Here is a 14,341-nt window from a genome sequence, read left to right on the forward strand (position 1 = left end):
GACCCTGGAAGACAGTGTTTTACTTCAACTGTTTGGTGGCATCGTGGGGGCTGAGGAGACCATGGAAGGACAGGCCTCAATCATGCCAGTTCTTATCATTCCTGCCGGCCTCTGCCCTTTGCTCTGCAGAGATAACCCACAGCTGTCCAGGCCCCACTTGGAAGGGCAGGCTGGAGAACACTGAGGACAGACTCTGCTCTGTGGCTGCTCTGACACTGGAATACAGCTATCCCTCGCTACCTACGTGATGTCCTTACGTATCTGTGATTTTGCCTTGGAATCCAAAGGACAAGGTGCAACTGGACTCTGGCAAAGAAGCCCTGGTTCAGAGGCAAAACCAATGCACGCTATTAAAATGGAAAATTTGGAGCCAGACTGGTCTACACAGTAATATTATGTCTTGAAAATGAAAGACAGTTTAAGTAAGGGGTGGAGTTCTAGCCCAGTGGCAGCCCAGGGAGGTATCTGGCACACATGAAGCCCCGCCTTCTGTGCCCAGCACCACAGGTAAGGAAGCATGCAGACGGCCAAACAATTAGCTGTTCTCATCTAAGATATTTCACCCTACTGATTTCTGTATTCCCTAATTTGCACAGAGAAAACAATATTTGGAGATAATTTGGATCAGCACAGCTTAATTATGCTGTAACGCAGGGTCAAAGTGCCATAATCATTGTGCATCCAGAGGTAATTAGCTTTTCGCCTGGCAGCAAGATGCCATCTCCTGTCTGTTTCCCTGTAGACAGACAGCTGGGCAGCAGTCACCCACTGCAACTTGTCTGGTTCTCTTTGACAGGGACGAGGTCTGCTCTGGGGGAGCAGGGCTGGAGTGGTACCCTGCACTTTTGTCTCACGGTCAGTGTCCCAGATTCGGACGATGCGTACGTCTCCTGAGCTCATAAGCAGGCCAGTCTCTTGTTCCCAGTCTACCACCATGCCAGCTCCTGGAGAAACAGACAGGATGGGGCATGCTGGGCAATCCCTCTCACTCTCGTAAGGCAAGGCTGGTGCAATAAGCGTTCAGGTGAGCACCGTGCTCTCCCAGGACCTTACACACTCCACCCAGGAACTGCATCACAGGACTCAGTCTCTGTCCACCAAATACAGCTCTGCAGTTCTGAGGCACAAAAAGCATATCACTTTTCAGTGGCCCCCAGGCCAAGTCCGACACCAAGGTCCTAGGTTCTTAGGAAAAGCAGGGGTTTTATACAGGCCATGGCCACCTGTATGCTAGCACTGAGTAAGACACCGAGGAGAACGTCCTGGCTACCAAAATGGAGATGAAGAGCAGACAGACACAGGGAAACGAGCTCTTAGCTAAGTGCAGTGACATGTGCCCGTCATCCCAGCTACTGAGGGACTGAGGCAGGAGGACGGCCAGTGGGCAACTTGACTCAGCTCTCAGGAATTCTCCAAAGGTCCCTCTCTTCACATGGGCACGGACCTCCATCAAGCAGTGTTTACAAAGCAAGGTTCTCTACCCAAGGTACCTAAGGCAACAGATTTAAGCTCGAGCCTCTGGTAGAGCACATGCAGGTCCACGGAATGTTAACTCGGCAGAAGCCACGGGGCAGGAGTTAGTTCCCCCCTGGTCGTCAGTGCTGCAGGAGGCACATGCCTACAGAGAGGACACCTCCTGAAGCGTGACTCCCTGAGCACCCTCTGGGCTTCACTCATTCCTCATCTCAGTCAGCTTAGACTTCTACAAGGAGATTGCAGGCCACTCAGGTTTCCCTTCCCACAGCTCTGGAGACCACAGGTCTCATCAGCCCAGGCAGGTGGGAGTGTGGCTGGACTTCTCCCCAAGGTGGAGACTACCACTCAGTGGTCCTGGGAAGCACACAACTGGCACAAGGAGGACGCCATGCCACCTTCGTGCGCAGCCAGCAGCCGTGCTTTCCCAAGCCATACGTGGCCATGCGCAGGGCTGCCTACAACTTGGGCAAACTGAGAACATGGCAGAGCATTGGAATCCTGGAGTTTTCCTCTTCTTGTGGTTTCCAGGGGAGACCACTGGATGGTTTTGGAAACTCAGAAGGGAATGGGTGTCCTGGAGGCATCATAAATGTCTTCCACAGTTCTGGATGGCCTTCTGCCGAGGAGCAAAGGCCCACCTGATACTACCAGTAGCGTGTCTACGAGCCTGACCCACCTCGTGTTGTTGGTAGCATGTCTGAGAGCCCCTGCCATGCAGTAACCATCTCTGGATTCTTTTCCAAATCAGCAAAATTCTTCCAGACCCTGATGGCACCATCATCTAGGGAAGGAGAAAAGCAGTATGAGCCCGTGCCCTGGAGGTGTGTCCACCCCATCTCTAAGACACAGATGCAGGGTTCTGGATGCCTGGCCCGGCTGTGCTGATGTGGGTGATCAGGAGAGAGAGCTGTACAGGGAGATGAGTTCATGGTAGACCCCAGCACTGGAAACCACAGGCCACAGGTCAGTGCTTGGCTGCACGGTCACTTCTTCCAGAGCCAGCAGCATGGACCGCTCTCTCTTCGAGACAGAAGCTGGGTGAGGAGCTGTATCACCTCCTCACTCCTTCCTCTCTGGTCCAGTGCCTCAGTGTGTGAGACCTAGTTTTCCAGAGGACAAATCTTTGGGGCCTTCATCCTTGTCCACACTGCCCTTGGTGTTCTGCACATTTATCAGCCTGACTAAGGTTAGAGAGGACGGTTGCTTGGCTCATCACACCAAAACACGTGAGACCCCGTCTGCCTTGCTTTTAGAGGCTTAGAAAGGAGGAGGCCCTTCTACAGTGTCTCCCTTGAGTCAAAGGCACTCTAGCACTTGATGCCGTTCAACTTTGTTTTCTCCTCTTCTCTCCACTTCCTCCCCCTTGGTGCCTTGAGAATCTCAATCTGACCCTGACCTTCTGAAGGCCTAGCTTGCCCCTAGGGTCCCCAGCCCCACTGTGTATAGGTCGCTCCTGGACAGCACTGGTGCTGGGGGTCCTGGGTGTGACTTTGCTAGACAGACTTTTAGGGCCGTACGTCTTCACTGAAACAGGGAGATGAGCACTCTGTCAGTGAACACTCACAACAAACAAAACAAACCAGAAAACAAGATGGAGCACTCCCACTCAGGACGCTGACTGAAGCTGACCGTGTTGACACTGAAGGGGACGCTGGGGTATAAGCAATGTCCCCAAAGTCCCTGGGAACAGGCAGCCTATACCACTAAGTAGCAGGGACTAACCTGTCTGCAAAAGACAAGGTCAGCCTCTGCCAGGTCAAGAAAGCCCAGACTCCAGCAGCTCGGCAGACAAACAGGTCTCCAATGTGCCTCAACACAAGAGTCATGGACCCCCAGTCACAAAGGACCCTTCCGGTGACTGCATCTCAACAGCACCTCTGGGCTCTGATCCCGGTGACTGCTAAGTTTCTGCACACTGGTTGAGCTGGATGAGCATGACCGAGGCTGTGACCAGCTCTGCAGGAAGCCAGGAGCCACTCCCTGGCCTTCCCTACAGTGGATGTGGACGTGGCAGCCTGCTGTGTGCTGGGCTACTGGACTGGAGGCCCACCTGTGCCACCCTCCAGTTGCTCTCTGAGTCCTGCCTGGGTATCCACTTGCATCCCTCAGGGCTGGGCTGTAGGACTGTCAGATTAATTTCCGGAGTAGGTTTCCCCTTTGAAGTGTGAACATAAACCATATATTTGTAAGTCATGCTCAATACTCGGGGATTATCAGTGGTCTCAAGTGGCGCAGGAACCAAGTCCAGCCCCGGATGAGGACAGAGGGAAGCTGGGACTGTGGGATCAGGGCCCTTGCCACCACCTTCTGACCTGACAGCAGCTTCTCACCAGCAGGAGGTTATGGTGCTGGTGTCATTCTCTTTCTGTAGTTTGTGTGGGGGCTTGTGAGCCAGCAAGCCCTCTACCACCAAATGGTCCCCGATCTAGGCCCTGTGTTGTCAAAGGGCTGGAAACAACTGTGGCTGGGAAGCCCTGGTTCAGTTCACAGCAGTGTATAACATGGGGTAGGGTAACACTCGCTGTAATCCCTGAATTTGGGAGAAAGAGGAAAAGAGCGGAGTTCAAGGTCATCGCTGGCTCTAGAGTGGGCTTGAGGCTGGACTGGGTATGTGCGAGGGTGTCTTACACAAGGGGACACAACACAAAGCAACAGCAAAAGTACACCTACCATCAACCTAGGGAAAGTGAGTCAGGAGACTACTGTTCAAAACTGAGCATGGGACTGATGAGTACTTCAGGGGGAAAGGAACCAAACAAGAAGACAGTGAGAGCCTCTCCTGTGTCTGGAACCCCCCTCCTCAGCCATCTTCAGGAAGCAGGAAGCTGGCCTGCAAAGGTGGACAGATCTGGCCTGGGAGCTGTAATCCCTCTTCACGGTCATGGGAGGAGGGGAGCTCATGGAGCCAAAGGTTGGGAGCAGCAATGGGCCCTTGTGAACATTATAGCCTAGGATGTCTCCTTGGCTTTCATGTGTTATCTGGGGCCCATGTGGATCCCCCATGAAGGTTAGGAGGTTAGAGGCTGACATGGCATTTCCAGGTCATGGAAGGGCCAGGGACACTTGGTGGAAGATGGTCTAGAGCCTGACCAACATCCTGCCTTGTATTCAAGCTCTTTTCCTCACAAATGTCACACTTCAGAATGATGGAACCTTGGTGAGCAGTGTTTTATGAAAAAGGGAGAGAAGAAACAGAAAAAGATGCCCCTCAGGCCTAGGGCCACACCAGTCCGGCTCACCTGTGGCTGTCAGCAGCAAGAGCAGTCCTGGCCATTCAGGTACTCCATGGCGGTGACCCTGGTATACCGAGGGTTGCCATTGTGGAAGTAGTCAGCTTCTCTCCTTTCTCCCAGTCCCAAAAGCTTGAAGAGAAGACGGATGACAGAGAGACAGTCACTAGGGAAACAAACCCAAACCCCAGTGGGAAACCGCCTCACACCCGCGAGATGGCCACTGTGCGTGAGGAGCTTGTGTACTACTGGCGGGAAGGTACAGTGTGGTCCACGAGGAAAGACTGGCACAACATTTCACCCCTGGCACGTTCCTCTGGAACTGAACGCAGGGACCTGAGATGGTGGGTACTCCCACACCTGTGTGCAAAGGAGCCACTTGAGCACCCTGCTCAGCCGAGAGTGTGGGAAGCCTCACAAAAGAATTTCAGCAGACCCAAAAGGAGGAAATGCTATGACAAATGCTACGGTCTGAGCCGTGAGATGAAGGTGAAAGATGGACAGTCCCTAGGGACAGATCCAAGGAGCCACTCGCAGGAGGTCCCTGGAGACAAAGAAGACAGTCACTAGGGACAGACCACAGAGCCACTCGCAGGAGGTCCCTGGGGACAAAGAAAGGATGGTGCCGATGGCACCTGATTGGAGGACTGGTGCCCATTGTGCGGTTTGGGTATGGGGGATGGAGAACATTCTGGAGGTGGGGGTGGGGTTGGCCTTCACAGTATGCATGTTGCACTGACAGCAAATGGTTAAGATGCCCAGTTTCCTGTCACACACAGTTTACCCGCAACTTAAAAACAAAACAAAGAGGGGGAAGGGAGCTCTCTAGACATTTATAACTATGAACTCGCGACAGTGGCAGTTCCCATTACACCAGGTCAGAACCTGCTGTAAGTTTTAAATTCCATTCTCTCTCAGGGATCCTCGGCCACCCATGTGCTCCTGTAGAACAGGTAGGGAGCAAGTACCCCTGCCTGGCCTTTCCTTTGCAGTTGCAGCCCAAGTGAGTCCGAATTGGGTGCCAGGGGAAGGGAGGGAAGACAGCAAGGTGAACTGAAGCCGTGCCTACCAGATGCTGTCCTTGTCGGCGACAGCTATGCATGGTGTAAAGGGGTGGAATTGACCACAGAGGGGACGCCAGGGTTCCTGTCAGAAAGATCTGATCATCCAGTCTGCTGATGCCTGCAAGAGATAGGGAGCCAAGTTCTCATCTCAGCAACACTGACATGACCTTACTAGAGCTGAAGTGGGGGAAGCAGGGACCAAAGAGAAGGGCTGACAGCCACACGCTGAAGAAAAGCTTTGGAGAAATGGAGCCCGTGTCACTTTAAGGACATCCCGGGTGGTTAGTGAGATGTGGCTCCCAGGGCCCTGAAAAGGGCCTGCACCCCCTTTCTGGAAATGCCAAAGAGCAGAGCTGATACTTCTCTGAAGGTCACTAGCTAGTCGGGACTTGCCTCTATGAGAGCCCAGGGCAGGAATGTCCTTCAGGAGAAGCCTTCCCATGAGGTGGCCTCCTCGTCCCCCATGCCACCCCTGTTCCAGCTGCCTCTACCAGTCAGTGTGCTGGGTCTGCAAGGGCAGCACACACAGTGCCTTGGGCTGAATCTATCTGGCAGGAAGACCTGCCCCTGGGGGCGCTGTGCACTCACCCTTCTGGATGACCTGCTGGGCCTGCTTTCTGACTCTAGTGTTCCTCAGGAACCGCCACTCACGCTCCTTGCGGATCTGACTCTCCAGATCATGCTCTTCAGGGATCTGTAAGGACAGAAAACCCCAGATTAGCTCAGCAACTAGAAGACAGCCACTATGAGCTGGGCATGGTGCTGTGTGCCGATGATTTCCACACTTGGGGCTAAGGCAGGTGGCACACTATGAGTTCGAAGCAGTATGGTTTATTGGTGAATTCCAAGACAGCCTGGGCTACAGAGTGGTCCACATCTCAGGAAAATAACAAACAAATGACATTACTCTCTGAGAACTGGAGGGCTGGATCCTTTAGTCTGGGCTAAAGGATTGGGGTCGGGATGAGACTATGTAGAGTGGGGGTCCTGAGATTTCCCAACAAGGGAAAGACCTCCAGCATGCATAGGCAGAGGTGCTGGTTTTGACAAGCTGCGCTTGTGGATAAACCTCACTGATTCTCTTGGGAGGCTGTGTTAGTTTTATACTTCCCCAAACACTGAGACAATCAATTGAACAAACAGGATAAGACCCTCCTCCCTCCAGGCTGAGAGACAGAGAGAGGACCTATCTGGGCCAGTCAGGAACAGTTGCTCTCTGAGGAAGAAGACCCGGCAGGACGTGTTTAAGACAGCACCAGGAAGAAGACCCGGCAGGACCGTGTTTAAGACAGCACCAGGAAGAAGACCCGGCAGGACCGTGTTTCTTTTTCAGTGTTTTGCTGCTATGCGCCCTTCTTTTCCTCTCAAAAGTTGCAGAGACACGCACACAACCAGCAAAATCATCTGCACGGGAGGACACCCACCCTGGACACAGGGACATGTCACTGCCTCCCTGAGAACGGTTATTGGTTTACAAATGGCTCACCAAGGCCAGCTCGACTGGGACTGAAAAAGCATGGATCAAACGACTCTCTGGACGCTGGTGGACAGTGAGGCTGACTGAGAAGCCGAGGACAATGGCGCTGGGTTTTGATCCTACTGCATGGATTGGCTTTGGGGAGCCTAGTCTGTTTAGATGCGTACCTTCCTGGACCTGGATGGAGGGGAGAGGACCTTGGGCTCCCGCAGGGCAGGGAACCCTGACTGCTCCTTGGACTGGAGAGGGAGGGGGAGGGAAATGGGAGGTGGGGAGAGGAGGAAATTTTTAATAAAAAAATAAAAAATAAAAAATAAAAATGGCTCCCTGCAGCAAATGTGGACTGAGAACCACGCGTGTCATTTCATGACAATGTAGAGCTTACTAGAGAAGACATGGAGCGATCGTGAGCAGCTTCAGACAGGTCTCAGTGCGCAGGAGATGCGCTCTGGGAAGACCCAGGCACACAGAAGCCTGGAGGGTGTCAGACAGCTGGCACTTGCACTGTCACTGGTGACAGAAGACTGGCCTGGACTCTGTCTCCTGGGGTGAGGGGCAGGAAGGGGCCGTCTCTGTACCCCAGCACTCAGAAGTGAGCCTTCTCTCAGGACCTGCTATACTTGTGAGAGGTAGCAGAAGGCACAGAGGACGGCCCAGCGAGAGGAGGGAAGCAGCACACTGTGAAAAGGTACAGGCACGGTGCCACTGTGGGGTGACAAGCCATCGGTGGAGCAAACCTGAATGAGACTGGACAGCAGACTATCCCCTTCCTGTGCATTACCCCTCGCTTTCTCTCTATCATTTCTGGGCGGAATAATATTGCCTTTTGGTTAACAAGCATCCAGGCCTGGCTATTGGGATCCTCTCTCCAAACAGCTTCTAGAGCAGTGTTCTCAACTTTCCTACTGCCGTGACCCTTTAATATAGTTCCTCTTTGTGGTGACCCCAACAATAAAATTATTTTCATTTCATTGCTACTTCATAACTGCAATTTTGTTATTGTTATGAATCGTAAATATCTGATATGTGACCCCTTTGGTCATTCAGCCCCATAGATGGTGGTGACCCCACAGGCTGAGAATCGCTGTCCTAGAGGGATGTGGCCTGCTTCACAGTATAACACGATTAGTACCCTGACAAGCCAGTTCAGTACCTCTTGGCTTCTCAGAAAGATCAATTACAGCTCTGAAGCCTTCTGTGAGGACACACGCAGCTGAGAGGGAGCTGAAAGCCAAGGCCTCAGCCCCCTTCTGGTCACAAAGAACTTGTGCTCTCAAGCACCAGGAGGTAAGACATGTCATATATGCAGGTCTGTGTAGAGTACGGGTCTTCGGGCTATGTCTTACTTTTGGTGCCTTGGGAATTAATAAGGATCAGGGTGTGTCAAGGAGTGTTTTACTATCAAGACTGAAAAAGGCTTGGGCCAAGGCAGAAGTGGGGAGGACCCCACGGAAAGGTGCTGACACTGGTCCTAAGACTAGAGAGAAACAAGTCCTTCCATGAGGCGAGGACGGGAGCCCCATTTTTGCTTCTCACTGGCTACTATCACCCACTTCCCAGCCCTTAACAGGATCCCCCATCCTCCCCCCAAGTCTCATTCAGGCAGGCAGTGGTCTCTGCAGCACTGATCAGAGCCCAAGCCTACAGTGTACTCTCTGATGGCCCTCATGACTGAGGACCTGAGCACTGTGGGAGGAAGAGTCCTCTCTCTAAAGTCAGGTTGGCTTGACTTGCATTGCAAGCAGTTTACCCTCTTTTGGTGTGGCTTGGGATTAGGCAAATGGTTGGTCATATAATTGCCAGCACTTTAGATCAGAGCAGTCTGGAGTGTCCCAACATGTTTACGTGCCCCCTTCTCCTTGTCAAGTCTGCCTTTTGGCCGCAGGCTCTGGCAAACAGTGCCCTGTCTTCTGACCCCGTGCTTTTGCCTGTTCTAGAGAGGCAGATCCATAGACCACAGAGAACCTTCCATTCAGCACAGCATGGCACAGACTTCTGTGTGGAGGCCCTCTCTGTCTCTCAGAAGATCACTTTCAAAGTTGAACAAACCCATCCCAAGTTGTTTTCAGTCATGGTGTATCATCGCAGCAATAAAAATCCCAACTAAGACACAGAGTTCGTGTATACAGTCTGGGTTCAAATGTGCTTGTGTAGCTGAGGACGGCCATGAGGGCTGCCAGAGTATCTATCTGATGAAGTCCAAACTCATCATTTTGTTTTCTTGTATGACTTGTGGTTTCTGTATCTTATTAAAGGCTCTGTGTAACCCAAAGGTTTGTAGTTTAGGGTTTACATGTAGGAACAAAATTCACTCTGTTGGTAAGGTGTTTCTTTGAAATGTCTCTGCTGAACTGGACTGTTTTCACGCCTTGGCTGAAATCAATGGAACCTGCTCGTGTGGCTGTCTCTCTCTATTTCTACCCTGCTGATCTATGTGTCTGTCCGTGTTCCAGGTCCATACCCATCCCTGATTACTAACTTGACAGTCTTGACATTGGACAGTGTGAGCCCTGCAGCTTTGCTCTATTGCAGAATTTCTAGTTTTGGAGTTTTCATTGCTTCTCTCCATATTTAAAGCTCATAATTTTTGCCAAAACAGTTTCCCTGGAACTTTGATCAGGGCTTGCACTGAATCAAGTGGCCATTTAGGGGAGGCCCAGCACCCGCATACCACTGAGCCTTCCCACCTGTGAACATATCAGTATAACATAACATTCAGTATCAAAAAATTTACTCAGTATTCTGTTTTCTGTTTTGTAGTATTATGTGTGAATGCCACTGATACTGCATGTCAATTTCTAGTTGCTTCTGACAGAGATGTCAGTGATTTTGTAGCAGATCTCTTCATCTGGCAAGCCCACTGAGTCCAGCTCATCCCAGGAGTGCCCCACCAACCCCCCGGTACTGCAGAGGAGTATGGAGACACTGGAGTCTAAGTAAGCTGAGGAGAGCCAGCCTTTGAGGACTCTCATCCACTGCCTGCAATGAGGGATGGCTGCTCACTCTATGACGGTCCTTTGGGAACACACCGAGCTCAGTTTTAAGTCTAGTGGCAGTGCATCCTGAGTCACCTGTGCCCTTCCTCCCTTTCAGCACACAAGGATGACAGAAAAGAGGCAATTTTCAAGGCCTTCAAGAAGAGCCTCTCACTAGTGTCCCAAGAAGTCACCATTACTGCCAGCCGCTGCCACCATAGTGGGAGGGAAGCAGGGGACTGTGTCTGCATTTTCCAACCTTACCTGCCATGAGCATGGACCGTATCAGGAAACCAAATGCCGGTAAACTCCTCAATGGCCTGAGTGGGTGTCTGAGTGCCCCAATGTGGGATCTTTACCACACACGTACAGGGCATGCACCCTCCTTCCCACAGATCAGAAGGGCGTGCTCCCCTGCTATGTGGGCAGCCACAGACCTGTGCTCGTTCCTACAGCTTGATCCCCATACGAGGAAGATCAGCAAGCTCATTTCTTTACATCCCAACCCTTCATAATTGTACTACACAGTGCCATACTACCGAGGTGTCCGAGGGTCACAGAGTTCCCTTCTAGGATTTCACATGAGCATGTGGGCCATAATGGCCTACAGAACTACTGTACTGTACAGGACTTCTAGAGGTCCGCTCTTGGTATTTGTCTAAAACATTCTGTCATAAGCATTTTCTTATGTGACAAATTTTTAGTCTGTTTTGTTTTGCGATAGGGTCGTCACAATCCTCCCTCCTCAACCTCCGGAGTGCTGGGATTATGGGCATGCACTACCACATCTGCTGTTACTAATTAAACTTTCAGATTTAATTGTAAAAAAATACTTGCAACCAGGCGGTGGTGGCGCACACCTTTAATCCCAGCACTCAGAAGGCAGGGCAGAAGGATCTCTGTGAGTTCGAGGCCAGCCTAGTATACAAGAGCAAGTTCTAGGACAGGCTCCAAAGCTACAGAAAAACCGTGTCTCAAAAAAACCAAAACCAAACCAACCAACCAACCAACCAACCAACCAACCAACCAAAAAACAAAAAATACTTGCTTAGCTGGGCAGAGTAGCAGTAGCACACGCCTTTAATCCCAGCACTCAGGAGGCAAAGACAGGTGGATCTCTTGAGTTTGAGGCCAGCCTGGTCTACAGAGTGAGTTCCAGGACAGCCAGGGCTACACAGAGAAACTCTTGTCTTGAAGTTTCATAGTTTCAATAATTTATAATCAAATGTTTCACGACTTTTTCTTTATTATTATTTTACTTTTTGATGGTCCTGAGATGAAACTTGTGGCTTCTAGTACAACAGGCAAGCTGTCCATCACTGAGCCACACCCTGGCCCAGCCCTGAGGAGGTTTTATTTTTATTTTTACAGTGCTTCTCTATGGAACCCAGAGTCCCGGGAAAGACAGGCATGTGCTCTGTCACTATGCCCTCAATCCTATTTCAGAATTTTTAATCATCCAGTCTCTGTTAGACATTTCAGTGTATCTCAATTTTTGCTTTAAAAGGACTCATAGTGATCATATATATTTGATTTCTATATATCATCTTAACAAGGCAATGATTAGTTTTGAAGGGAATGGCGGCTCAAGACATAGGAAAGCCCGGCCATTTTTATACTCTAACTGCTGCTCTGAATGCTTTTCAGAGAACTTACTTGGGCAACTAGCTCTACATACAAGTAAGAATAAGCTGTGGGTCTCAGTTCTCAGTTGTGAGTGTACAGGAAGGAGAGGACACTCAGAGAGCCTGCTCCAGGCCTACAGACAAACCTAAAAGCCCGTTTCTGCAGCTCTCACATGGCAGACAGACTCAGAGGCTGACAAGTGCAGATGTGTGGTTTGGGGCCATTCATTAGCTTGGGCAGCAAATCTGAGTCTTGAAAACATCTTGCACTACAGCTAAGGCAGATTAAGAGTCAGAAGGCATTTTGCAGGGTTAAGTCCCCATCTGTCACCAAGCATGGTCCAAGGACCAGCTCTGAACACACTCCTACACGGGGAGTTAGACAAGGAAACACGTGACGCTGGCAAGTCCCACACAGGCAGATTTCTGCCTGTGCTTTCTTTGGGAAGACAGAAAGAAACCAAAGCTGGCCACTTTGGCCCTTCTTTTTGTCTCTTAAACCTTGTTTAGGACAGGGTTTCTCTGTGTAGCCCTGGTTGACCTAGAACTCACTCTGTAGACCAGGCTGACCCACAGAGATCTTCCTGCCTCTGACTCCCGAGTGCTGGGATTAGAGGGCATGCGCTGCCGCAGCCACCACCACCTGGTGGGCTCTTCTGTCTTAGCTGTCACGCCTGTACTATGACAGCACTTCGGTGTCACCCTCCAACAGATAGCAGGGGGTGATAGAAGCCACAGAAACAAAGTAAGGATGAATGTGACTGAGCTCCCCTCCCCATACCCCTATCGATCCTGGCCCACCTGCTCAGGTCACAGGTAGGGCTAACAAACCCCGGCGAGCCAGAGCTGGGGATAAGATTGGGTTTTGTGTCACTAGGAAGGGACTTTTAGGAACAAGGATCAAACCCCAAGGCCAGCACCAGGACAGGGGCAAGGAGAAGGCAGCATGAGGATTCCAGCTTCAGGTGCGAGCACTGAGGTTGCGGAAGCCAAGAACTCAGGACTCACCTTCATGACTGGCTGGGCGAAGTATCGGGCACTCCAGTCGCAGAACCCAGTCTGTATCGTGGCACACATGAAGCTTTTGTGTCCAGCAGCATCGTCTGCATCATCTGTGGTCTTGGGGTGTTTGTGAAGAGCAGAATCACGAGGAAACGCGTTAGTCTCATTGCTCCTAGACTGATTTTAGCTCTGAGACAGGGTCTCACTGTGTACCCAATCTGACTTGAAGTTCTGATCTTGCCTCATGCCAGTGGGCCTGGGCACTCCTCTCCTTCTTACACCGAAAAGACATCTAACATTCTAGCGTATGACAAAGGTCACTGTGCTCTTCTCCCCTGCAGTGCATAGCAGTGGTCTTCCTACCCCAGAATTCTGAGTGCTGGGGTTCCAGGTGTGTGGGATGGCTCTAAGCTGTGGCCCCCTCTTTATTCCCCAGATGACAAAGTGAGCCACGGCCCCTCTGCTGCAGAGTGTCACCCTGACACATCCCCCTACTGCGCAGTGGCTGACAGGATGAAGCTCATCTCTGTGGCTCTCGGAGCCTGGGGCAGCAGCACATTCCTCTATCCTGAACCCTTCTTTCCAGCTTAGTTAAAGGCAGAGTGTGTGCCTGCTTGTGTAGAGTAATAGAATGTTTACAGAAAAAAAAACAAAAAAGCCATCAGAACAAACACCGCAGAGCAGTGGCCACACCAAGTGGAGATAGATGCTATTTGCCCACAAAGGGGAAAAGGGAAATTAACTCTACATGCTCATTGTGACTCATGGAGTGGTCCAGATGAGCCAACTTAGAAGGAGAAGGAGCTGCAGGAAGACCAGACCTGCAGATAAGGGGTGTCGGACCGGGGGGGTGACACTGAGTCTTCCAAGTGTCTTAAACGCAGTAGCTGGCACAAAGCCACAGGGACAGAATGATCCCAAGCTAAGGGATTCCAGGAAAGCTAAGTTCTCAGCACTCTTTCCTGATGCTGGGAGCTCACAGGGCACGAGGGGCTCCAAAGCAGCTCATGTCTTTGTACCTGATCAGGGCCTTTGTCGAACATCTTCCGTGTTCGAGGAAAACTGGTGGGAGTGAGGGGTGTACTGTGCCCCTGTGGGACCTGCAGTACCAGGGCGGCTGGAGGGGAGGTCACGGCTGACAGTCTGTTGGCCACGTCATTGGTCAGGCTGCAGCTGCTGGTGCTAGATGCTGGCGGGGAGCCTCTGTGAAGAGCAGACAGCATGCTTTACTGAGGGATCACAATGCAGAGATGAGATCCCAGGCCCTCTCCCCCGGAGCTGGCTCCACCAGGAATGGGCAACTGCCTGGCCTGCCCCTGGCTGAAGCTGAGAAGGACTGTTTTGCTGGATGCTCCCTGGCATCCTTCACTGGACACAAATGAGCCGAGGCCGTGAGAACAAGATAACGCAATCCACAGCTGGTGTGTCCTGAGCAGAAAACTGGTGTAGACCCAACCCCCGTTGCCTACCTACAGAGAACCCATGACCTCTG

At 51.4% G+C, this 14,341-nt stretch overlaps 1 protein-coding gene across 1 annotated transcript in view; it reads right to left on the reverse strand.

Moving 5' to 3' along the window:
- Rptor (regulatory associated protein of MTOR complex 1) overlaps positions 1 to 14,341 on the reverse strand; it is a 294,241-nt gene that overhangs the window by 5,571 nt on the left and 274,329 nt on the right. Inside the window, 13 exon segments of the mRNA XM_038328288.2 lie at positions 837 to 944; positions 2,153 to 2,257; positions 4,716 to 4,736; positions 4,739 to 4,810; positions 4,813 to 4,838; positions 5,776 to 5,827; positions 5,830 to 5,856; positions 5,859 to 5,888; positions 6,359 to 6,464; positions 12,856 to 12,966; positions 13,869 to 13,910; positions 13,912 to 13,997; positions 14,000 to 14,052. Coding sequence (XP_038184216.1) covers positions 837 to 944; positions 2,153 to 2,257; positions 4,716 to 4,736; positions 4,739 to 4,810; positions 4,813 to 4,838; positions 5,776 to 5,827; positions 5,830 to 5,856; positions 5,859 to 5,888; positions 6,359 to 6,464; positions 12,856 to 12,966; positions 13,869 to 13,910; positions 13,912 to 13,997; positions 14,000 to 14,052 — 839 coding nt within the window.

This window comes from Arvicola amphibius, chromosome 4 (genome assembly GCF_903992535.2).
Source record: "Arvicola amphibius chromosome 4, mArvAmp1.2, whole genome shotgun sequence".
Classification (NCBI taxonomy): Eukaryota; Metazoa; Chordata; class Mammalia; order Rodentia; family Cricetidae; genus Arvicola; species Arvicola amphibius.